Consider the following 23,436-nt stretch of genomic DNA (forward strand, 5'->3'; position numbering starts at 1 on the left):
GGACAAAGCAGGTAGTTGCAGGGGGCTCGAATGTGTGCATGTGTGTGTGTGTTTCTTTGTGGAGGTGATGTAATGAATGTTGGCGCCGCCCTAAGCCCAGCAATATGCCGCTGACACACAAACACAGAGATACCCTCTGATACAGGGCAGCTCTCGGTCACACGCCCTCACACGCAGCTCAGCAGACGTCCAACTATAAACACATGCTGACTGCACAGTAACAATCAGGGAAGGCCAACACACCCACAGCGGTGCTGAAAACAGTGTTAAGCAATGTGAGAAGTGATTAGAAGATAGAAATATTCTTTAACGAGTGTGAAAAGAGGCTGAAAAACCTAAGAGACACAGAGATGTGTGTGTCTGAGTGTATGTGTGTGTGTGTGTGTGTGTGTGCTGAGACGTTGCTCTAATTAAAAAAGCATTGAGAGAGTGTTCCCGAAGAGTCCTCTCAAGGCTGAATGGAGCTTTGTGATTCGTTGTAATCTCTCCTCTACATCACATAACTCTAGGCCCAATCTGGCATCCAGGCTAACACACACACACACTCACATGCAAGCTCACAGACTTTGACACACACACACACACACACACACACACACACACACACACACACACACACACACACACACACACACACAATCCGCTGTGATACAAGACTCCCAGGAATTCAGCACATCAAAGACAGTTTTGTTTTTTGTTTTTTTTAAGAAGAAGAGGAGTCTCTGTAAAATGTAGCCAGCAGTCGGTGCAGAGCGCTGGCTTTCAGAGGAGACGATCTGAAACAGTCATGCAAGGATGACGCAGCTAATGTAAACCAACAAAGATGTAAGTGTGCCGCACGGGGGGACGTAACAAAGATGTGCACGGATGACGCAAAGTGCAGCAGATCAACAAAGACAAATAGAAACACTGTAATTTACAAGAACTGCAAATGCGTTATGGGATTTTAAGCAAACGTTCGTATGCAGTGGAGACGCAACGTGAGACTGGTTCGTTCAGTCCCTCCTGTGGCCACACAAGGCTGGCTTCAAAAGCGAGTCGCTCCCCATTAGCTCCCTTGTCTCAACCACGTATCCAACTGTACAGCAGAAAAAAAGATGTTTGCAACCGGGTTCAGGAAACTGTTTTATTCTTCTACACTTAATTTACTCCTTTGAGAAAACAAACAATTTTTAATAAGTTGACATTTTTTAAGGCTTTAATGTCCTGGTGGCTTTGAGCTTGATCTGTTTATAGTGTTCACTGCACAGCAAGCTACTTTTTTTTGCCTAATAATTCCATTAAGAACACTTCAAAAGGTATTTTATTTACATGTCAGCAGACATCTGTCTGATTCACCTATGCAGTTTGCGTATGTACCTTGCCTATCAAGCTAGCTAGCATCAGTCGATAACCTTTTAACCAAATATGGCCAAACAACAAGATTGTGACAACCTTGAAGCCAGACGCAAGGCTTCAAGATGTTCATCCACAAACCAGTGCTTACATTCATTTTTACTGTCATAATGCACAATCTGATATTTTTCAAGGCACACTACACCAATAAAAACATGAAATGAAGTAAATGGGGGAGCAGTCTACAACTTTTCAGGAGTGGAGATATGAAGATAACTTTTATTTTTTGTGAGCTAAAGAACAAGAACGCGACAGTAACGTGAAAACTGCGCCCAGGACAAAAACAAACCCTTTAAAAAACATCTGAACAGACAGCATGCCAGCACAAAGCCAGGGAAGAACCAGGAATGATGCTGAATGTATGTGGACCTCAGCCCTGCAGCCAGAGTTTAGTCTTAGCAGGTAAGAGAAGCAGTGAAGAGCAGTTAGGCTTCTAGCCTCCATTTTTACCTGCACTTGTTTCTTGTTTCACTTGAATTACATGTTGCATTGTGTACAGACATAAACACTAAATCAAAGACAGTATGCATGTTCATTAAGATGGCAATTTCTGTCAGTGTGTGGCACTGTAGCCTTAGTATTATATTATTAAATTAACAGGCCATGTTACGTAGTATTGCAAACATAATGTAACATTATTTTCCACAAGCAGTAATTAAGAAACATAATGCATAACAAAAGTAAGAAGTAATGTGTAGTATATTGATTTTATTTTATTTTATTTTATTTTATTTTATTTTATCAACCGGTCGCCGCAGATGGCCGCCCCTCCCTGAGTCTGGTTCTGTCGGAGGTTTCTTCCTGTTAAGGGATGTTTTTCTTTCCCACTGTCGCCAAAGTGCTTGCTCATAGGGGGTCATGTGATTGTTGGGTTTTTCTCTGTATGTATTATTGTAGGGTCTACCTTATAATATAAAGCACCTTGAGGCAACTGTTGTAGTTGGCGCTGTATAAATAAAATTGAATTGAATTTTTTTAGTAATGACCCCAACACAGGTTACTTCATCCACTCTGTGAAGTTTTTTTAGCTCCTATTTAAACCAACATTCTTCTGGTTGGCTGCTCTTCTCAAACACAGTCTGGGTGGGGTTTATATGAGACAGAAACCCACCCAAAAACTACAGTGCCTGAGATCATTATTAGGCTATCTACCCCTACAGCCACACAAAAGTATGAGTTGGAAAAACCTCAAGCCTGAATTGTTATTATTATTCATGTGCTTACACACCACTCCACTCCGCCTCTCCACTGCCGGTGGTTTCTTCCTGCTAAAAGGGAGTTTTTCCTTCCCACTGTCGCCAAGGCCTCTTAAAAGGGGGTTGTTTGATTGTTGAGGTTTTCTCAATATTATTGAAGAGTTTGTACCTTATAAAATAAAGTGTCTTGAGATGAGTGTTGCTGTGATTTAGCGCTATATAAATTGAATTATTACTATTGTTGTGGCTGTTATTATTGTTTGATACATACCATACTAAGAATTAGTAGCATGGCCATCAATATAAGCCACTGTCATTGGACAAGGTCAGTATGAAAATGCATTCATGTGTCCCTTTTTGTGTGAGTGCACTTTTCTTGGTGGAGACTGATTCTTTGTTTCCTCGGGTTGAAAAAGTCACCTAGCTGGTTCTGAAAGAATGAACTGTTGTGAAAGAAAAGTAAAGGTGCAATGCACCGATTACTGACAGTTAGGAGACCAAGTGCCAAAGAAAACAAAAGCAGTTCAAGCCTAACGATGTGTTCATGCACACACAACCACAGGTGAGACAGAAAGCACTTGCAGTTCATGCTTGTGAAACAGCAGGACTGTTTTTTTTCTTAGAATAAGATGGAAGTGCAGAGGCCTCAGACCCCCTGTGCATGGTGAATGCATGTGAACTTTGAATAGATGCTGACTAATTTAAACAGCTGCTTGAGCAATGTTTGGAGGATCAGAACAGGGAACTATGTCCTGTCAATGCTCCAATTTCTGCTTTTCAGATATCATGGATTTCTTTCAAATGAAACTTTCAGATGATAATAAACACATGTGCAGCTGCATTACGATCCCACTCTAGTCCATCTAGAGTCAAAGAGAACACAGCTAGTGAACACAAAGCTGCATCAATATGTGTGCTCATTTTCTGTTTGCAATCTGTGTCTTCTCATATTCACATTGCTCCCTTTTTAGCCTTTATAATGGAAAAAAAACATGATGCCAAAAACAGGGTTCCCACACATTCTTCGCATCAGCCTTTGACCACATCCTTTGCCCGGGAATTATTAGCACTACTACAAGTTAATCTCTGCTTTCAAATGGAGTCACTGTCTGTTACCCATCCAGTAGTCATAGTTCTCCACGGATGTGACAAAACCATAGCATGAGGCACGGTAAGGGATTGTGGAAGCCCTATTTAGGCAGAAGAAGCACAAAAACCACAAAGGAGGTGACCAAGAAAGCTTAAAAGACTCGGAATCTGGGTTTCCAAGACTTGCTACAGTAACACACAGAAGTGCAATGACAGAGGAGAAAGGGATGGGTTTAGAGGTGGAACAAAAACAGGAAATGGGAACTGTGGGTAATCTCTGTGCTGTAGAGCAAGCAAACAGTGAGTAAACAGAAGAGAGGGGATTAGACCCCGGAGTCACACTTGTGTGTGTCGGTTTTGCCAGCTTTTAAATCTACAGACTGATGTCCCGATGATAACAAAATCTCTTGTAACTTTCCATCTTAATCTCAAAGTCAACATTCCTCAAAAACACATCATGACCACGAAGTCTGCGGTCATGACAAACAAAACAGGACAAAATTATACGGCAGACTCACCAGACAAACCAGAAGTGGCTTCAAGATGCTGAGCCTTGATTTTTCCCCCTACGTCACATAAATTCACAAAAAGGGTTATCTCAGCACACTTTAGATTACAAGGTAAAGAATTCTCTCTGACACTTTCTGGCATGTTCAGCAATGTTGAAAGGTGCTTTTGCACTAACCAATCAGCAAGCAAGGGGGTTTGTGCCTTAAGCCAACCAGACTTTGAGTGAAAACAAAAGTAAACACACAGTGAAAGAAAAAGTAACACGGACTAATATTTTGCTGGTTGAAGGCTCTGCTTCCAAACAGGGACTTTATCAGTCCTTGTAAGTTAAAACAGTCCTCTCTGCCTTTTTAGGAACAATAACACTACTTCAAATAGTAGGAACAGGGAGTTCACAAGCTAGTAGCTAACGTCTCAATCTTCAGATGGGGTTTTTTTTTGTTTGTTTTTTGTTTGTCTCTGGGTTTTTGTTTTTTGTTTTTTTCAGAAAACAGCATGTTGCTATGGTAACAAGGGAAAGCCGTAAAAGCTGCATGCCGTAAAACCAAAAGGACGAGCTAAAAGACGATAAAACGCCACCTAGATTTGAGGGGAACTGCAGAGTCTGTGTAGGTTTGTCACAACAAGCAACATCTTATAATCAAACAATAGAAATATAATCCGATCCACTGTTAGTGCGAAAATATAATTAGAGTATAAATGCTGCTTACAATCATAAACGCAAACTGTACTAGAAATAGGAAATGATTCTGATTTAAAGCTATCGATCCTCGTGTGATGAACAATTTTTATTTTATCATCTATTTTAAACTATTTAAATGAAGTATTAAGAAAACACTTATTCAAAGTCTTTAAATGTCCCCCAGCAAACTATTTATGAGCTAGAATTTGTTTGGCGACACCTAAAAAGGTCAAAAGTTCAAAATGACTCCTCTCTCACCTTTTGCAGGCTCATGGTTCTGGTGTCCCAGTTTGGCATCTGTCACAGCATTCCCATTACGGTTCAGTCCATTGCCAGCGTTCTTTTTCCGCCGGCTCCCCTTTAACCAGCTGAAGGCGCCTCCAAGGGAGCTTCCTGGCTTCCTCTGCCCACGCTGAGCCTTCGCCTCACGGGCTAAGATCTCAGTGATGTCCCTGGGCACCAGGTCACCTGTAGACCTCCTCCGGGACATCCTGGAGGTTGGTCCTGGAGGCTAAGGAGCTGTACCTCCACCTGGATCAAGGCGTCTTACTGTTTATCACAGGATCTGGGACCTCCCTGGTATGTCGGGTCTGATGAAACCTCTCGTCCCTGTTTTGCCTCTCTTAGTGTCCGTTTATCCTTTTTCCCCCCGTCTGTCACCACCTGGGACAACAATGAGATCAGCAGGATGAGAGAAAGAGGGCAGAAGAGAAGCATATAAAAATAGGCTGGAAATGAAAGTCAGAGGGAGGACAGAGTGGCATGAGAACTCAAGAACAGAGGAACAAAGTTAAGGCTGGGTTAATGAGAATATTCAAACCCAGTCAAGATGATCAGGAATGGAATGGAAATAAAACATAAACAGAAAAGAAGAGAAAACAAGAAAGTATAACCATGTCCCGAGAGTATTTCTACGCTGTTCTCCCAAAGTTTTCCTGTTACTCAGTCGCCCCCACTCTCCCTTTTCTATTCTCTCACTTTTCTTGTATATGTCCTGGCCCTACGGGAGCTCCAGACCTCTGCAGCGTCTCTGTATGTGTGTGCATGCATGTGAGCCATGTGGTTCACATCAGCAGAAAAGTGCGTACGGCTGAGTTAGAGAAGAGAAAGAGGCTCAGTGGAAGAGAAAGTTTAAAAGTCAACTATTTCTTTTACTTTACAAGGAGATACACACAAACGACACACACGCACACACACAAGCTTCCTCTACGTGTTGTCAAATTAACAAACAATCAAACATTTGTAAACTTACAGCGTGAGCGTGCTGTCCTCTCCTCTGCTCCACTCCTTTCTCTCCGCCTGAGAACAGCTTTACAGAGCATGTGTGTGTGTGTGTGTGTGTGTGTGTGTGTGTGTTTAGCACAGTGAATGAAGCTCCATGCTCTCTGAACACTCAGTCCCTCCCTCTGTATCGGAGCCAGCCTCTCCTCCACCCTCCTACAGTGCTGGTAGGAGTGAGCCATTACAGCGCTGCTTGTTCCTCTTCATGTTCATAGCTGGGTCTCACATTTTAGCTCTCGTGTTGAGTCCTTTACTTGAAGCTGCACAGGCCAATAGCGGTTAGGTTTCTTTCTGTCTTTCCTCCCAGCCTTGTTTCTGAGGATCGGGTTCAGTCTTCTCCCTCGGGAGAGGAACCCTGGTGTGATGATCCATCATTGAAGCTTTGAAACAAAAATACACCCTTTGGAGCCGTGTAACCATAAATAGAGCGCTCTATACCACTGTGCCTCCTTCCTGGGCTTCATTTTTATTTATTTATTTGGAGAAAAGGAAAGCTCCACGGGGAGACTACTGAACAGTCACCTGTCAAGGGTGAAGTGATTCAGCTGTTTCACAGGAAAGACAGGGTTGCTCTTTTCTGCCTCTTTCTGGCCAGGTAGAAACCTGACACCGCTTGTTAAATGTGACACACACACAAACACATCTACACACACACACACACACACACACACACACACACACACACACACACACACACACACACACACACACACAATTAGGGCAATAAGGCAAGTCCAATGGGACCACCTTTAAGCAGCATTCAGTTGTACTCACCTCAGAAACCTGACCTGAGCTTTAAAATTCACTGTGGTGGGGAACGAGACGAGCCGACAACAGCATGTTGTTGTTGTTGTGTTGTGGGACTGGCTCGTCTGGTTTGAATGTGGAGGAGACCCAGTAGGGTAAGGAAGAGGAAGCAGAAGGTGGTGTCACAGCCTTCTGGGAACAGACTGAGGCAAGCCTGCGACTGCAGTCTCGCATGCATCTGGTTAATTGGCAACAAGGGAGTTTACTGTAATTTTGGCATTTTATACTATGGAGCACCCAAACCAACCTTTTGTATTTTGTAGCCTGTAACTCACACAAATACTCATCATCATCAGGCGTAAACATGCTGGTTAGAGCAGAGATCCAGCAAAAACATCACTTAATACATCCCATGCCAAACGCAGGTATAATTGTGATGCAGATCTTAGAAAGCTCCTCAGGTACACGTGTACACGCAAGTAGCCCAACAACACAGGATTAAAGTCTTTCTTATTCACATGGTCGGTCTCATCATGAGCTGTGGGCCACGGTCTTGATTTAGCTCCTGAGATGAGGCAGCTAAATTACCTGTCTGTTGGGATTCCTGGGTTATTTCTGGCACACGATCTAAAGATATCGCTGTCAGTCAGCTTTTTTTTCTTTCAGCACATGGTTCTCATATTTTACAGCTTTAATGGCCGTCATCCCTCAAGCCGATCATGTACTGTCAGCGCTCGACAGAGGTCTTTCTCTGTCTCACATCATGGAAAAGAGCGAGCCAAAAGTAAATTCAAACATGTGGAGGGAATTTGCTTTGAGGCACCGTGTCACTTGTGTTGCAGTAAAGACAGGGCGGCAGTCGGTTAGCTGTTCTCAAAAATTCGACCTGTGTGCCGGTTATGAATGCGAGATGATTCATGATGAGGTTTTGCTTGGTGTGTGTGTGTGAGAGGGAGAGAGTGGTGGAGGGATCCATGCTGGATGTGTGTGTTGGAGTCCTGGGAGGGGTTAAAATGAGTCATCGTTTAGTTCACTCAGGCCTAACAGATTGAAATGTTTTAAGGTTTCTATGGCAATTCAAGAGAAAACAGTTACCCTCAATATGTCTGCAAGTGGGCTACGGAGCGCCTGCGCGAAATGTGCATGTGCAGTAAAAATCATTAACCACGAGAACATCATGATCCTGCTGGGTAATGTGTCACCTATCCTCCCTTATTCTGTTCCCATATGTAGCTCTGTGTAACAACTGCAGCTACATACGCTCTGCTATGCTTTAACAAGCATTACAAGAGGCAAGTGAAGTGATGATGGTCTTACTCGAGGTCTTAAAAACTCCTAATGTTATGGCATTAAGGGCAAAAAAAGCTTAAGTTGAAACAATTTGTTTAAATGCAATATTTTTATAATTCATTTTACTCTTTTATATGTGCTGAAAGAGTAAAACCACTTCTGTACTCCTCCCCAGTGTTGGGAGTTAACTCGTTTGTACCTCTGCTTGCTTATTTTACTTCTTTTATTAAACTAGACATGGTGTAGGACAAAGGAGTTCCCCTCTCCATCATCATGTGTTTCCTTGCTAAAAGAATTATTAAATAACTAAATAAAATACATTTTGTTAATGTGTTAAGATGATAAATCACAAATGGCTTGCTGGTCTCTGAGTGTGGCATGCCAAAGCCATTGTTAATAGGACACAAAATCCCAACCTTACACAGATTTCAATAGGATTGTAGTGAAGCAGAGTTAAGCCTGCTTCCTGAGACAATAGCCAATTGCCGGCCACAAGGTGGCAGTAATTTAAAGGATAGACACAGGTGAGACGGTCTCTGAAAGCAGAGATGCACTCTGCACTTTAAATAGATGTATATTTTTAGCTTTCACTGGACAAGCACTGCTTTCCTTGCTTGCCCTGAGAGAATGCTACTGGTATAGAGTTGCATCTTACTCAAAATGACTTCTAAATATGCAACTTAAGTGTAAATTATTTTGTTGAATTGTTTTGTAGAAAAGGAACACCAAGAGGAGAAGTTCAATAAACACTATAGCAGTATACAGGTATTGGAAAAAGTTTTGGAAGCTACTTTCTAATTTCACAGTTGCACAACACTTTGTGAGTGACCTGTGTGTATGTGTGTGAGTGTTTGTGTTGGACGTGACTGAAAGGAGGCTGCAGGCAGGAAATCCATACTGCCGGTTGGGATAAGCCCAGCTCTCTCGACCCGGCATTATCATTCTCGACCTGCTTTTGTCCTGCGACAGACGCATTCTTTCTGCACCGACTGTTTCTCTGTTTCTGTCCATTTCTCAAACAAGCATATGCAACATTTAAACACACAAAATAAAACCAAACACCAAAATAGGTCACAACTACTCTAATCTAACATGTGTATGCATTTCCATCATCAAGGAATACATTTCTAGGAATTAATTTAGAAAAACACCAAAAAAGCCAAAATACATTCCACAGTCCAATTATTTATAACATCAACCAGCTAAGATGATGTTAAGCCATGAGGACAGAGAGAGAATTGTGATGAGAAATAATAGTTTTAGAGCATGGGGAGAGATTCCAGGTTGATACTCAGCTGTGAAGGGAGCAGAAGGGATTCCTCTGTACAGAGAAAGCTTTGTCTAACCAGTCTATGGCTATAATAGAAGTCAGAGACTCTGTTGGCAATGAGTTCAGCTTGAAAAAGGGATTTTGGAAATAGAGAAATTTAAGCTGAGAGGGGAAAAGTGCAAAGAAAAAGAAGGAGAATGTAATAAAAATGCTGGTTTTCGCTCTCCAGGCATGTCACTTTTCTTCTTGGACAACTTGCTGTTACTACCCCACTCTTATGTAGGCAAAAAAAGACTGGGTTATAAATTGTAAAAGCTAGAGGAAGCTGCCCATTTTACTGCCTTTAAATGAAAAAGGAAAGTACCAGAAATATCACTGAGTCATGTATGAGGTCTAAGTGAGACGAGGTGAACTGCATACAGGGTTGAACCTACTGAAAATGAAGCTGGAAGAGTTTATTGTGCCTCTGGGAAACACTTTTTTAGAGTTGGATGATGGAGACAGTCAGGTCAAAGAGAGGTCACTTCCAAAAACACTGTCAGTGCTGCAGTGTTGATATCTGTATTGTCATTATTAAAAATGACAGTCACTAAACCTGTGTGACTAAACCAAGATCAGCATTTAAAGGATTTACTTCTGTTTCAGGCCTTATAGAGATAAGGAGGTGAGAGGAGCATGTAAAGCTGACTCGTTTAAGCTGACATGACCCTTCTTGAATACACAAACATGGCCATGGGTTAAGCAAATAAAATAAATGGTAGATGGTAAAATAATAAAACACGATCCAGGCAAACACACAAAGCTCTGCGTGTCCAACGTCAGGAATAATGCTGTTTTCGTAGTTTTCAAAGTATTTCTCAGAATCTGGAAGCAGTCAGAGCCAAAGCACACTGGCTGTGTACTGAGCCATCTGGCCTGCAATTCATACAAACGCACATACAGAAAAACACACTTACATGCAGAATTTACTCAAATAATAACACCCAATTTTCAACTTTTTGTTCTATTTTTGTTTCAGTTTTACTGCCCCATGAGCACGCCACTTTAACTGAGTTACATTAGAAAGCAACGCTTTATCATTCTCCTTATTTTCTGGCATCAAGTCTTTTTAAACTAATTTTTTACTGTTATTTTTGTCCTCATTTTTTCTTGTTTTGCACGCAGAATATGGCAGCATTACCTCAATATGAAGGCTTTTTAAATGAGATATTTGCAAGGATGCACTACTCCTTTAAAAAACATGCCATGAAATATTTTTGCAGCAGGAATTCCTGAGAGGGTGTGGTCACTGCTGGGTTGTTTGGAGCTGGACAAAAACAGGCCACAGCTTTCCATCCACCTCGTTCTTTCTTTCTTTGTCTCTCTCTTTCCCCGTTTGTCTTTCTTTCCCCATCTGCCTGTTTTGAGCGTCCCCTGGGGGTCGTTCAGATGAGGCTCCGACGTCACAACAGGAAACCCGAGGTGACCTCAGTCAGCGCTAAAAAACAGCAGTCTCTCACTCTCTAATAAATCCATATCTAAAAATAGATTAATAGATTTGTGCACAACATCTTTATTAACCTTTGCATTGTCATGTGCATTACATATGCACCATTAAATGCCTTAAAACAACAAATTGTTTCGTTAAAGACTGAAAAATAATCATCTGGCCTCTACCACGTTCTAAAGGTTGTTTAAATACAACCTCGGATGAACAACAGTACATAACATATTATTTAACAAAAACTACAAAAGTGAGAAATGAAGTACACCACATGATTCAGTACCTTGCAGAGCCACATTTAGCAGGGATAACTAAAAGGACTCATTTTCTGTGACTTTCAGTCATTGTGGAGGTATGTTGGCCTGTTTTACAGCGTTGCTTCAGTTCATTGAGGTTTGCAGGTATTCGTTTATGCACAGCTCTCTTAAGGTCTCTCCACAGGATTTCAGTCAGGTTATTCTTTGCTGCTGTGCTTGTCTTGCTGTGTGATACAATTTCAGGCAACTTTTAGCTGTTGGACCGATGGCCTCACATTTTCTTGAATACCTGCAGGGTACCCAGGTTCTGTGTCTGCAAAACAAGCCCAAATCATCACCCCTCCACCACCGTGCTTGAAAGTTGGTATGTGTTTGGTTTTCTTCAAACATGGTGCTGTGCATTATGTCTAGAGCATATTGTTCCAGTCTTGTGGCTTGTGCAGATGCAACGTGACAAACCTAAGCTATGCTGCCATGTCGTAGAGAAAAGAGGCTTTCTCTTGGTAACACCTCCAAACAAGCCAAACTTGTTCAGTCTTTTTCTAATTGTACTGTGATGAACTTTAACATTTAACACAATAACAGAGGTCTGTAGGGTCTGGGATGTAGCTCTGGGGTTTGTTGCAGTTTTTTGAGCATTGTGCGGAATGACTTTGAGGTGAGTTTGCTGGTCCCAGCAGCTGTATTAAATGTTTTCCACTTCTGAATAATCGTTCTCTCTGCAGAACCATGGACTGCTGTGATGGCCAGCAACAACTGCTTCTCTAAGGTGATTGTTGGCATCTTTTGTTTTATAGATTTGCTCACACTTGCTGATGATCAGTTACATTACAGTTGCATTTGATTAGCACAGTGTGGTTGTTACCCTCTTAATTTCAATGGACACAGTAAGGGTGTACTTAGATTTCTACACACTGTTATGCATTTTATGCATATGCAGTTTAATTTTAACACAGTATAATATGTCATATTTCATAGTTTGTAGTCATCTAATTTTAAAACCTGCTATGGACAGATTATTTTTATTATGTCCTGTAATGTAAACCCTTTAAAAGGGGAGGGGCTTTCGTATTACAATGACTGTAGTTGTGAAAAACAGTGGCACCAATTGAGCCTCTTGTGATGAGAGCAGATGAGTGATATCCTGAGTAGTAGTTTAGTAGTGTTAGCACTAACTGCTGTTATGACACTTCAGTCCAAACAGAGGATGCTCTCACTTAGATAACATCCCCACAAGTCGTCGTTTGAAAGCTTTTTTTAAGACATGTGCTGCTGTTTTCAGCTTCAGCTATTTCACCGCTCACGGTACAAAAACACTTCCCTAAAACAAATGAGCTACAAGTCCAGTTCTTGCGACATCATCTCGTTAAGTCAGAGTATCCTCCCTCTATCGCTGATCCAGATCACTTCAAAGAAACGTCTTCTTATCAGATGAATTCCTTTGCTAAAAACTCCACGCACCTACAGCAAATGTTAAGCTGACATGCAAGCTCAAGCAGACAAACAACCTCATGAACACACAAAATCTCTAAATCTAAAAACGCAAGACCTGCACTGAACATATCCTATAATGATTTTCTTTATTGACTCCGTTCACTCTGGTGACTGAACGCCACAGAATGATCCTGAGTGTCAACTTGAGCTTAGTTTGTCTCATCTTTCCATATCAGCTGTTTTCATCTGCAGCGCTCCTTCATGGGAACTGGTTGTGCCTGTGCAGAAGCCTACAAGGATTACACTGAACGACAGTCACAACAAGTTGATGTAATACTGAAAAATATCTGCTTTGGTTTGAAAGAGAAGTGATTGTCTTCGAAGGGAGGCTGGGGTGAGATAAATAAAGGGGTCAAACAAGCCGTGGCTGCTCTGTGCCTTTTTATAGGTAAGCATGTTCATCATCTTCTACTGGAGGAAACATGCTTAATCCAGAACAGTGGAAAAACACACTGAAAAAAGGTCACGAGGCTGCCTACTTCATCATATTAAGTGATGCTTTAAGACCATAAAAAGCCTACTGGTACAAACAGCGAGTGACTGATGATGGTAAAGAGATGGCAGATGACAATTACGTAGCAGAAGCACTCTGTTCAAAGTAAACACAACATGAGGTCACTGTCATTAAAACACACTCAGCTGTAGTAAGACACGACTGTAAGACATGACAGATGGGCAGGAACAACACGAGTCAGGAGTTTAGCCTGAGGAAGCAGGAGTCGGTTGTCAACAGATAGTCTTCGCTTTAGATCTCCACATTTTTAGTGCCTTTGAAGAAGCAGTTCACTTTGACTGGATGATCAGGAGAACACCCATGTGTGAAGGCAAGATTGGGAGAAGTGGATCCATCATTTCCTGAGTTTTCTTTGCCACAAAATAACAAATTATGCAACTTTATTTTAAGACACTGAACTAAGAGTCCGGAAAAGCAGCACCTAGTTACTCACTTCATCATTACTGGCAGTTCCTCATAAACAGTTTCTGAGTAAAAGTGTGTATGTGCATCATGTCTGGTTCTATTTTGTGCTTAAAACCACCCAAACAAAATTGCAACCACTCAAATTGTCTTCTTAATTTGATTTTTTTTCTAAATGAAACCTTGTTGAGCTACTACCGTGACTGTCACGGTTCAGCTGTGTAGTCTCACCTACCACACAGCAGTGCAGGACTCCAGAGAGAAAACTTCAAAGGTCGACACAAATGAGACGAAGAGAAGCAAAACTGAACATAACACACACGTGACAAGAGACTACCAAAGTAAAACAGGAAACATAACACAGACAGAGACTAAGACATACAAACTTGACACAGGGAAACAGTAAATAAACATGGACACATGACTGACTGGGGAGTCACGAGTACGGCATCAAAAAGAGACACCATACAGACACAAGGACACGACTAGGAAAACAGACAGGGATCACAAAAGTGAACAAAAGAACATATAAACAAAGATAAGCAAGGGCCTAAGGCAGGAAACAATAAAACCCAAAAGCATAAAGGAACAAATGATAAGACTATAAAAGACTGTAAAGAAGACTATAAAACCAAAACATATCATGAACTCACAAAAACTCAAAACCTTTGGTCAAAGCCCCAGGGAGGCTGACAGTGACACTTATAACGGCTGGTTTAGGAATACTGTCCGAAAGTCTTTTTACCCACCATTAATTTCTTCAGTTTTCCTTGGAAAATGGGAACTAGGTGCAGCGGTGTATTGAAATATGTGCTAACATAAATAGAAATATAGTATAGGAGGTAAAAACAGAGTCTAAACAGTTCTAATAAACTTTATTCTTCAACACTGCCTGAACTCCAAAGGAAAGCTTTCGTGTAATTTCTTTAAGGAGACTTCAGGAATATCTCTCCAGGCTTCTTGAAGGACATTCACAGCTCTTCTTTGGATGTTAGCTGCCTTTTGTTCCCTTCTTTGTCAAGATGATCCCACACTGCTTCAATAATGTTGAGGACCGGGCTCTGGGGAGGCCGATCCATGACTGATAGTGTTCCAGTGTGTGTTTTTCTATCCAGGCATGCTTCTACTGCACTGGACGTGTGTGTGGGATCATTATCGTGCTAAAAAGATGAAGCTGTTGCCAATCAAATGCAACCAGATGATATTACACGGTGGATCAACATCTGATAGTGCTTTTCTTTTCATGACTTTTGCACAGTGCTATAGCTTTGTTTCAATCTTGACTTTACAACAAGAACAATATTAATTCCCTGTATGCTAAATGTGGTCAGACCCCCAAACACAAGCACAACCAGAAGCAAATAATCCAGGACACTTCAACATGAAACACCAGGAAACATTTTCCCATACTATTCTGATTTTTTTCCTTTTTTTAAAAACAGCTGACAATGCACATTTAGTTTATTTAGGTGTGTTACAAAGAAGACGTTAATGCAGTTCAGGAGCAGGAATGAGAAAAGCAGGTGATCTCCACTGTGCTCGTGCCACACAGGTGGTCCTGCAGGTCTGTATGCAAGCCAAACAAACTGAACTGCTCCCTCCAAATGGCATCAGTGTTTATGAAATTGAACAAAATGTACTTCCAGAAACCCTGGAAAATAAAAAATATAACAATATAACAGCTGTTTAAGAGGTATATTTAGCTAGTTCAGCTTTCTGTTGCTAGTGACACCTTACTGTTGTTTGTGAGAAAGTGACAGAGATGAAGGAAAAGAGAAACAGAAGAAAGGGGACGACACACTGACAGGATATTCTGGTGAGTTTGGAAAGTACTGCAGTTTGGAGCAGCAAGTCCAGCATATGGCCTATCTCAGTGGGACAGTGGGCTTCCAACCACCACACCCCCTTGAATATTTGGTTTTCCCCTTGCCCTACTCTACACCCACGCACACACACACACACACTGATCACCTCTCCATCTATACTCTAATCATTTTTCAGGCAAGGAATTGAGGAGGAGAGGGAGCGCCACTAAGCCTCTCTCCCAGTGGCTGCGTGGGTGTGCATCATCCCAGTGTTAAACAATGTGTTGAAACAGATCAGCCCTGGACATAACGTCACGTAAATTACCGTCTCTTTCCCTAAGCCGGGACTTGCCAAAACACAGAGCTGAACGGTCGAGAAGGGTGAATTAGATAAACATTACATCTTCTCTTGAGCACAGGGGACATACATTTGCAATGGAAACACTGAATCACGATCTCAGAGGAACGACCGTCACTGTTTTACAGGGTGTTAACTGCACATGAAGTATATTTAGTAGACAGGGTCAAGTAAATACACATCACAGGGGGATATGCGGTAAATTAATCTTTGACAGTTTGAGTCCATCTTTTTCTTCAGGCTGTGTCGAGCAAGCTGAGATGATGTGAAACGAAAAACCACAGTATGGTATAGTAGCAGCTGGGAGTACATTTTTGCATTTAAAGAACATAAAACAGCTGTTCCTAACATTATAGAAAATCTTAAATATTTTCTATAATGTTACCCAGTGTCATAAAAGTTAAAATTAAGCTGTGAGGCCATCTAGTGGTGTTTAGCTGTAATACGAAAGTGAGTAGATTAAAATGAAAGATATAAAATCTGACAAAATAAAACAGTATACAAAAAACTCATAAAGGGAATTAATTTTTTAAGTGGTAGATAAAAAGAAAAGGCACTCAAAGGGAATTTAAATAATAGTTTTTGGTGTAAAAAGCCACAAAACAATTTTCTGTGCTGCTTAGGTCACAGTAATATCTGCTCTTTACTGTCTTTCTCTTTATTGCATCATCGCCATCATCTCATTTCTTCTTCATCTGCCTCATATTTTCCAAATAATCTGTATCCATGTCATTCCCTGCTGGTTCGGTGTAGCACCTGTCCGCCAGTTGATTGTTGGGGGTCAGGAGTTTAGATGGAAACCAATCCTCCTCTGGGAAACAGCCAGAAAAATGCAGGCAGCTATTTAAAGACTTTTCGATAATGAGGTGGCACGGGTGGAATCCTGGAGCCGTGTTCTTTCATCATAAACACATGCCCACGCCTCTCAGTAGCCGTAACGGATGCATCTACACTCCCTGATATCTAAGGTCTCAAGACTAAGAGATTCCTGGGAGTTTGGTGGCCTTGTTTTTACTATACAACAACAAATAAGAAAAGGCAGATTTTTCCAAGATTATGTTGAATAATTCAAGAAAATAAAACAGCTACAACTTTAAACAAGCGTAAAATGAGACTCCACATTTCTACTTGGAAAGCCCGTTATCTGTCCGGTATGGGGTCCTAGTTGTGCCAAAATTATGTTTATATGTGCAGCCGTCCCACTGAATATTTAGTTGTACTTCAGTTGACGGATGAATGTTGATGGACTTCACAGTAGCTACCTACATCCATCTTTTATACCGTTTATGAACAAAACACTGTTTCGCATTTGTGTAAATCAAACTATACTGTTATCTTGTTGCGCTTCCTCTCATTTGGCTGTTGAGAATAATGCCCTGACATGCTGTTTGTTGTTGACTGCTAACAAATGATGCTTGATTTTTTGCACTTTGTTTGAAACTGGGTTTTGCTTTGTTTGGAGAGACTCTGGCTATTACCGTGTAAAATTCCAGTTATTCATCTTCTTCTTCTTCTTTTTTCAAAATCAGTACAACGTCAGGGTAACATTCACAACAACACAGTCAGATAATACATCGAGAAAAAATGCTGGACAGCACAGACAAAAGAAGGGAAGCACAACAAATGAGAAAAGCTGCATTAACACCACAGATGGTTTTAAAAAAGAAATAAATGTAGCCCTGTGAGTTAGCTCATTGGCTTTGGGCTCAATGTTAGCAATTTTTCCACCATTTTTTGAAGCCAGAAGTTTTTAAGTTGTCTAACTGACTTGTATATCATGTTTAACCTGAGTAGTGAAAGCCTGCAGGGGGTCTGAAACGATGTGCAGGGAGTCCAGTGTTCTCACCAGCTCTAGTGAGACTTGACCCCTCGATCAGCTTCGAGCTGGTGAGTAACAAACGTCTCCGAAAACGTCAGAGCACTTTTGCAAATATGTGATGTCTTGATAAATCGAGCAGATATTTGAAGTTTACACAGCTACATTCTTGCCTGAAAATATCTCAAAGTTTATTTTGTGACCCAGAAAGCGTAATATTAAAACTAAGCTGCCGCCATTGTTGGAAACTGGAATTGGCTGGGCCGCACTATGAATTCTGGGATAGGTTGGAGCAGCCTTCGAATTGGGACAGCCTTCGTCGCCTGGCTGTGACTTAATCAGCCTTCAAATGGGGCCACCGAAGGATGCAGCCTAGGAATTGGGACACAGCTAACGTCAAGAGGGTGGACGCTAAGATGTCAGCAAACTGCTTAGCAAGCTATCAGCTATTAGCAAGGATGGTTAGCTAGCTTGGTTAAAAGCTAGCTAACCAAGATTTATAAGCTTTATGAGCACAACACGGACACCACAGTATTCATTAAGATGAGACTAAAATTGCTAAATTTCATTCACCAAAACTGAAGCACAAACAATACCACACCGTGAGACATACGACTTTCAGATAATTTCACACTAAAGCTCCAAATGGCATCAACACCACAAACACACCTCAGCAGTACAATTCAATGACACCATTTACAGGGGGTGCGGTTGGGAGATAATGATGGGCAACAGTTGGCACCTGCCTTTTCATAGAGGCCAGTAATGTTTTTTATACAAGCCAGAAAACATGCCTTATCATGCTGTAAAGATCAGCACATTAAAGGAGCTTTGGCACAGGAAGTGGCATGTGCTGCGATGACTATCAGGATTTTATACCCGTCGTGCTGTGCCTCACAAATGTTCACGTCAAATTGATGTCATTTTCACTGTTGTTACCTGCCTCTTAATTTTTTATAACATGGCATGTTGTGGTCACTGGTCACCAAGCCCTGCCTGTACAACATCATTTAGTCTGTCATCACTTGGATGCATATCACATACAAGTCAAACATGGCCACAGTCAAAGTTCAACTGCAGCACACATAAGTGCTCTTTAGCCACTGCACTTATGTTGCACTTTACTTAATGCAGTGCAAACACATTATTGCAAGCCGCAGAAAAGAATGGGCTTCAGAGTGCAGCACAGAACTGCAGTTTTCAGCACTTCAGCGTTTGCTTGATTTTACAGCTCCTGGTACAGACAATTGCTTTGGCAGGTGTGTTTGTTAAAGAGTTTCGTAGTATCTGAAAAACAGTTCAGAGCTCAAAGACAAAAGTTTTGTCACATTTTCAGTCGATGTAAAAATCGTGCACGTGAGCAAAATTTTGACACAAATGGAACCTCATACTCTCGGGGTGAAACAGGCAGCCTGCTGTGCCTCTTCTTTCTCCCTGCTCAGTGTTTATTAATAGACATAAACAGACCCGGGGTAGTCATGGCCACGCATAGCAGCACAGTGACTGAGTGAGAGGAGGCTGGGTCAACTGTCTTTATCCCCCCTCCTCTCTCAGTTCATCTGTACTCGCTGCTCCCGCTCATTCTTTAACACTCACTTTACTTTTGTCGGTTGAACCAGAGCGCCTTCATTTTATTCTTGCTCAGCAGATTCATCATCGGGATCCAGCAGGAAGGCAGAAAAAAAGGAACCATATGTCGAGAAGTAAGTTCAGTTGCTTGTGATGTTTACATGTGATGGTTTAAATTAATTATACGTTCATGAACTTTCTGCTGTTGTTGTTCATAATGTAGTTTTTTATTTTTACTGTGGCCTTTTGCTTAACTGATAAGGAAATGTTTTTGTGTAAGATGGACATCAGGCGCAGGATGGTGCTGTCTCTGGGTGTTGTGCCTTATCCCACACACCTGTCCTGCAGTGAGACAGCTGGTCCCTGTCATATCTTCTACTGAGCTTTGTTCTGTTAGCGGTCAAACATGTCAAAGAAAGAACAACAAAATGTAGCTTCTAAAATGTGCTCATTAATTACATGAAATGACCTAGTTAAATACAAGCACAAGAGTTCTAGCTTGATTTTTTGCTTTTTTTAGTTGGTTTCAAACCAAGAAACAGCAACTATCACATGAATCTTGTCTCTCTTGTCTCAAATCTCTACCCGATGACACTATTGGGTCAATTTGATCAATTTACCCTTGGGGAGTATCTGGCTAGTCTTGGCAAACACCTCAAAGGGTACAATTACAGCTGCATTATTCACCAGGGGAGACTCCAAGTGCCCATCCATCGACAGGGACAATGACATGTTATGATAATCTGCTTGCTGGTGTAATCTCTGTAATGCCACTTGCTGGAACTTCAGATGAAAACTGTCTGTGTGTGTTTATATCACTAGAGGTTTTGTGTTCATTGAATGCGTACTTGTGTGAGGTGTGTTTGACCGTGGCCATGCACTGAATTGGTGCCCGTGGCACCTAGCCTAAGGGAACAGCTGTCAAAAACATACCCTGCTAAACCATGCCTCCACATACCCACATGTGCTAATGACATCAGCATAGCTTGCAAGTCCGGCCAAAACATTGACCCAGCCCCTATTGTATGCTCACATGTTATCATTTTAAGCCAGGCCTAATATATAGCTATAAGTCTGAGACTGCCTAACACATTCATCTGGTTTAACAGGCCTTTCTGAAGGGGACTTCTACATCAAAACGGGCAACGGGAATTAGGCCAAACAGATGGATGACCTAGATGATAACATTTCATCCTCTGGTTTCGAGCCACTCTTCATTAAGGAAGAGGAGGGGGATCCAGAGAGATCCCACATGGAACAAGGAGAATGCAACGCAAACCTCCATGACCTCGCCTTCACAGGCGCACAGCTAAAGCAATCAGCTTTGATAAAGCCATACCTACAGGAGATGGATGACTTACTGAAGAGCTGCGAAGAGCTCACCGGTATTTCCTTTGGCTCTCAGTACTCAGCAAATTACACAGAAACAAATCTGAATGAATCCAGTCATGGTGAGGCAAAAGAGGAAGTAACAGTGGAAAAGTGTGGCGAAGCATGGAAATGCCCCCAAGCCTATCTTTCAACTAGCTACATTGACACACACATAGACGGGACCAGTGCCGAAGAAAAGCCTGCCCAGGGCCAATCGCAAAGCACGGGAACTGTCGTCGACAGGTGTGGTGTGACCACAGAACGCTGTCGCCAGGCAGAAATGCCTCTGACATCAGCAGGTAACAAGCTGAGCAAAACCATGGTGGAGTATGAAGGCCAGCTGCTGGGGATGCTAGCTATGCTGGAGAGCTGTATGGAAGAAACTGGCATGGACTTTGAACCCCAAGAGTGGGTTACAGATGAAAGCCAAGAATACGTACACATCAACAAGAACCCTCAGCTTTATAGAGGCACAACACTGGTGCCCATTCAGCAAGAGAGGCCATTAAAGACGGAGAGCCAGCCAATGCAATTGGACTCCTGGGAAGAAGGTCAAGTTTCCAAGGACACCGGGAAAAGAATGACAGCAGGTTCAACAACAAATGGCAGCCAGCACAAAGATTTGTCTGGCCATGACATGATGGGTGAGCTCTCTGTGGACCGATCAGAAAGCCCAGGTCATCTAAAAACAGATAAGGTGTTCGGCTTTTCAGAGACACCCATAGATACTACACAAGAGAACGCAATGTGCTGCGAGGGAATGAAGCCGGGACATATATTTGATGAAAGCACAGAAACAACAGGAGATGCGATTGAGATTGATGTAGATGGTAATGAACTCCTGTCTGAGAAGACAGAAGAACTCAAGACAGACACCTTAGATCTGGGATCTAGCGTGACAGAATTAGAGGCCTTGGGGACTCAGATGGAGGACTGTATTGAAGAGGTACAGCGATTAGAGAAGAGGAGGAAGGAGCTGCTGGTAGAGGTGCTGCAGCTGAGAGGGGAAAAAGGCCAAGGGGCAAGTGAGGACGAGGAGGAGAGAGAGGAGTGGATTGATAACAAAGTGGCAGACCTGATGAATGTGCTCAAAAAAGAACAAGAAGGCAGAAGGGAGGAAAGAAAGAGGGAGAGAGAGATCCTCAGGGAGGAGAGGGCAGAGGAGGAAAGAAGGATGTGGAAGGTGAACCTGGAGAGACAGGGGCTACAAGATGAGCTTAGAAAGCTGAAGAGGAGGCTATTTGCAATGGCAAGGGGCTGCGCCCACAGCCAGGCAGCTCTGAACAACCAGCGCCATGAAGTGGAGATACTAAAGAGAGAAGAGGTAAGAACACAATTACATTTCCATTCATCCATCGTGCATTTCCAACCATTCATTCATCTTCTTCTAAATGAATTTCTTCCAGGAGAAGCTGAAGTCCTTGGTGCTCCAGCTGATAGAAGAGGGCTGCCAGCTCAGGCTGGCCCAACAACAACAGCTCTCAGTACTAAGAGCGAAGCTCCAGGAACAGAGCTCAAGTCAGACTACCAACACTGCAGAGGAGCTGACTGAATGCAGGAGGCATTCATGTGGGGACATACAGCAGTATGTGGAGGGTGGCCTGAAAGCATTGGAGGACAGGTGCAGTCAGTGGAATCGCCAAAACATGTGTTTTTCTTCCTTTTGACACACACAGACCTTTGGTAGTGCCGTAGTTTTTAGGCAATAAAAACCCAATGACGCAGTGTTACAGCGATAAAACACTTAAGCTTTCTCTGATTTGCTTGTCCAGGTATGAGCCCATTTTGCTTGCACTGTTGAAGAGAAGAGAGGCAACAGCTGGCGCAATCGTTAAAGCCAAAGAGCAGGCCCAGGAGCTGAGAGCCCAGCTGAGACCTCTGATGGAGGAGATAGAGAAGCTGAAGCTGCAGAGGGCTTGTTTGGAGGAGAAACTCAATCTAATCCACATGCAAAGAAGAGAAAACGTGGGGCAGTACAAGGTAAGCAAGGCGACTGAGGAAAAAGTAGGGCATGATGACAAAAACACTGACATTATGCCTGCCTCTCAGGAGACTGTGCACTGTCTGGAGGAGAGCAGCAGAGAGCTGAAGACTGAGTTACAGATTCAGAAGAGAAAAACCAAAGAGATCAAGGAGTTGAGAGATAGCCTTAATGAGCAGCTCCTACTTTACAGGTAATCCGTTCATCAAGTCTGCACCACACCTTCAAACCTATAAGCATGTAACTAGATTGTTTTTCTTTACAGAAATGCCATTCAGGACCACAACAAGGGTGACGATGAGGAGGAAACATGACTGTTCTTCACACAAAAGGAGCTTGTGTTTTAGGAAACATAGTAAACTCTAAAGGTTTGATCAGTGCACTTTAACACATATAAACATACATGCTGTTACAGGACAAAACCAAGACCGATCTTTTTTTAGAAGACTTTGTAAAGATAAACTAGACTGCAGCCTGTAGGAAAGTTTTTGTTATGAATAAACGCAGTGTGTTCTTTGTAATCTAAGTGCCACTGATGAGTTAATGTCTGTCTCTGAAGAGCAGACTGGATTTCTTGTACTTATAAGGCCAACGTGCCTGAAGAACTAAACACTGGGACACAGACGAACAGGGTGAGTAAGCCTCAGAGACGGGAAAAAGTACCAAAACATCACAACACAAAAGACGCCTGAGCAAAGTGTGACGAAGCATCATCAACTCTTTCACTAAAATGATTAAAAACTGACTGAAATGCTCACATGTTCGGATACGATCCTCATTTTCACAGAATTATAGGCATAGTGGACATGTTAAACATGCAAAATATTAAACATGCAAAAAACGTTTGTGGCTGAAGGAGAATGATCTGTAGTCTGCCATGAGTGCCAAAATGAAACAAATAATGTATCAATAAATAATTCAGTGCC

General features: G+C 42.1%; 2 protein-coding genes across 4 annotated transcripts in view; one reads left to right on the forward strand and one right to left on the reverse strand.

Moving 5' to 3' along the window:
- Nucleotides 1-6,293, reverse strand: part of kiaa1522 (KIAA1522 ortholog) — a 39,929-nt gene extending 33,636 nt beyond the window's left edge. The window contains exons 1-3 of one of the 3 annotated variants that reach the window (XM_039605768.1): nucleotides 6,125-6,293; nucleotides 5,131-5,535; nucleotides 4,199-4,246 (exon numbers count right to left, since the gene is read on the reverse strand). In XM_039605768.1, coding sequence (XP_039461702.1) covers nucleotides 4,199-4,246; nucleotides 5,131-5,362 — 280 coding nt within the window. In that variant the 5' untranslated portion in view covers nucleotides 5,363-5,535; nucleotides 6,125-6,293. The remainder of the gene's footprint in view (nucleotides 1-4,198; nucleotides 4,247-5,130; nucleotides 5,536-6,124) is intronic. The other 2 variants (XM_039605770.1, XM_031740155.2) reach the window with 2 other exon arrangements.
- Nucleotides 6,294-19,162: 12,869 nt separating this feature from the next.
- sync (syncoilin, intermediate filament protein) lies at nucleotides 19,163-23,267 on the forward strand. The gene is made up of 6 exons (XM_031740142.2): nucleotides 19,163-19,292; nucleotides 20,268-21,853; nucleotides 21,936-22,150; nucleotides 22,302-22,509; nucleotides 22,579-22,703; nucleotides 22,776-23,267. Exons 2-6 carry the CDS (start codon nucleotides 20,324-20,326, stop codon nucleotides 22,822-22,824), a joined length of 2,127 nt encoding a protein of 708 aa, XP_031596002.1. The 5' UTR covers nucleotides 19,163-19,292; nucleotides 20,268-20,323; the 3' UTR covers nucleotides 22,825-23,267.
- Nucleotides 23,268-23,436: the final 169 nt, after the last annotated feature.

The sequence above is a fragment of the Oreochromis aureus genome, linkage group 22 (genome assembly GCF_013358895.1).
Source record: "Oreochromis aureus strain Israel breed Guangdong linkage group 22, ZZ_aureus, whole genome shotgun sequence".
In the NCBI taxonomy this organism is placed as follows: Eukaryota; Metazoa; Chordata; class Actinopteri; order Cichliformes; family Cichlidae; genus Oreochromis; species Oreochromis aureus.

Coding starts and splice junctions, on each gene's coding strand:
- sync (XM_031740142.2), top strand. CDS start 20,324: ATGGATGACCTAGATGATAACATTTCATCCTCTGGTTTCGAGCCACTC. Junction 21,854..21,935: donor AGATACTAAAGAGAGAAGAG/GTAAGAACACAA, acceptor AATTTCTTCCAG/GAGAAGCTGAAGTCCTTGGT. Junction 22,704..22,775: donor GAGCAGCTCCTACTTTACAG/GTAATCCGTTCA, acceptor TTTTCTTTACAG/AAATGCCATTCAGGACCACA.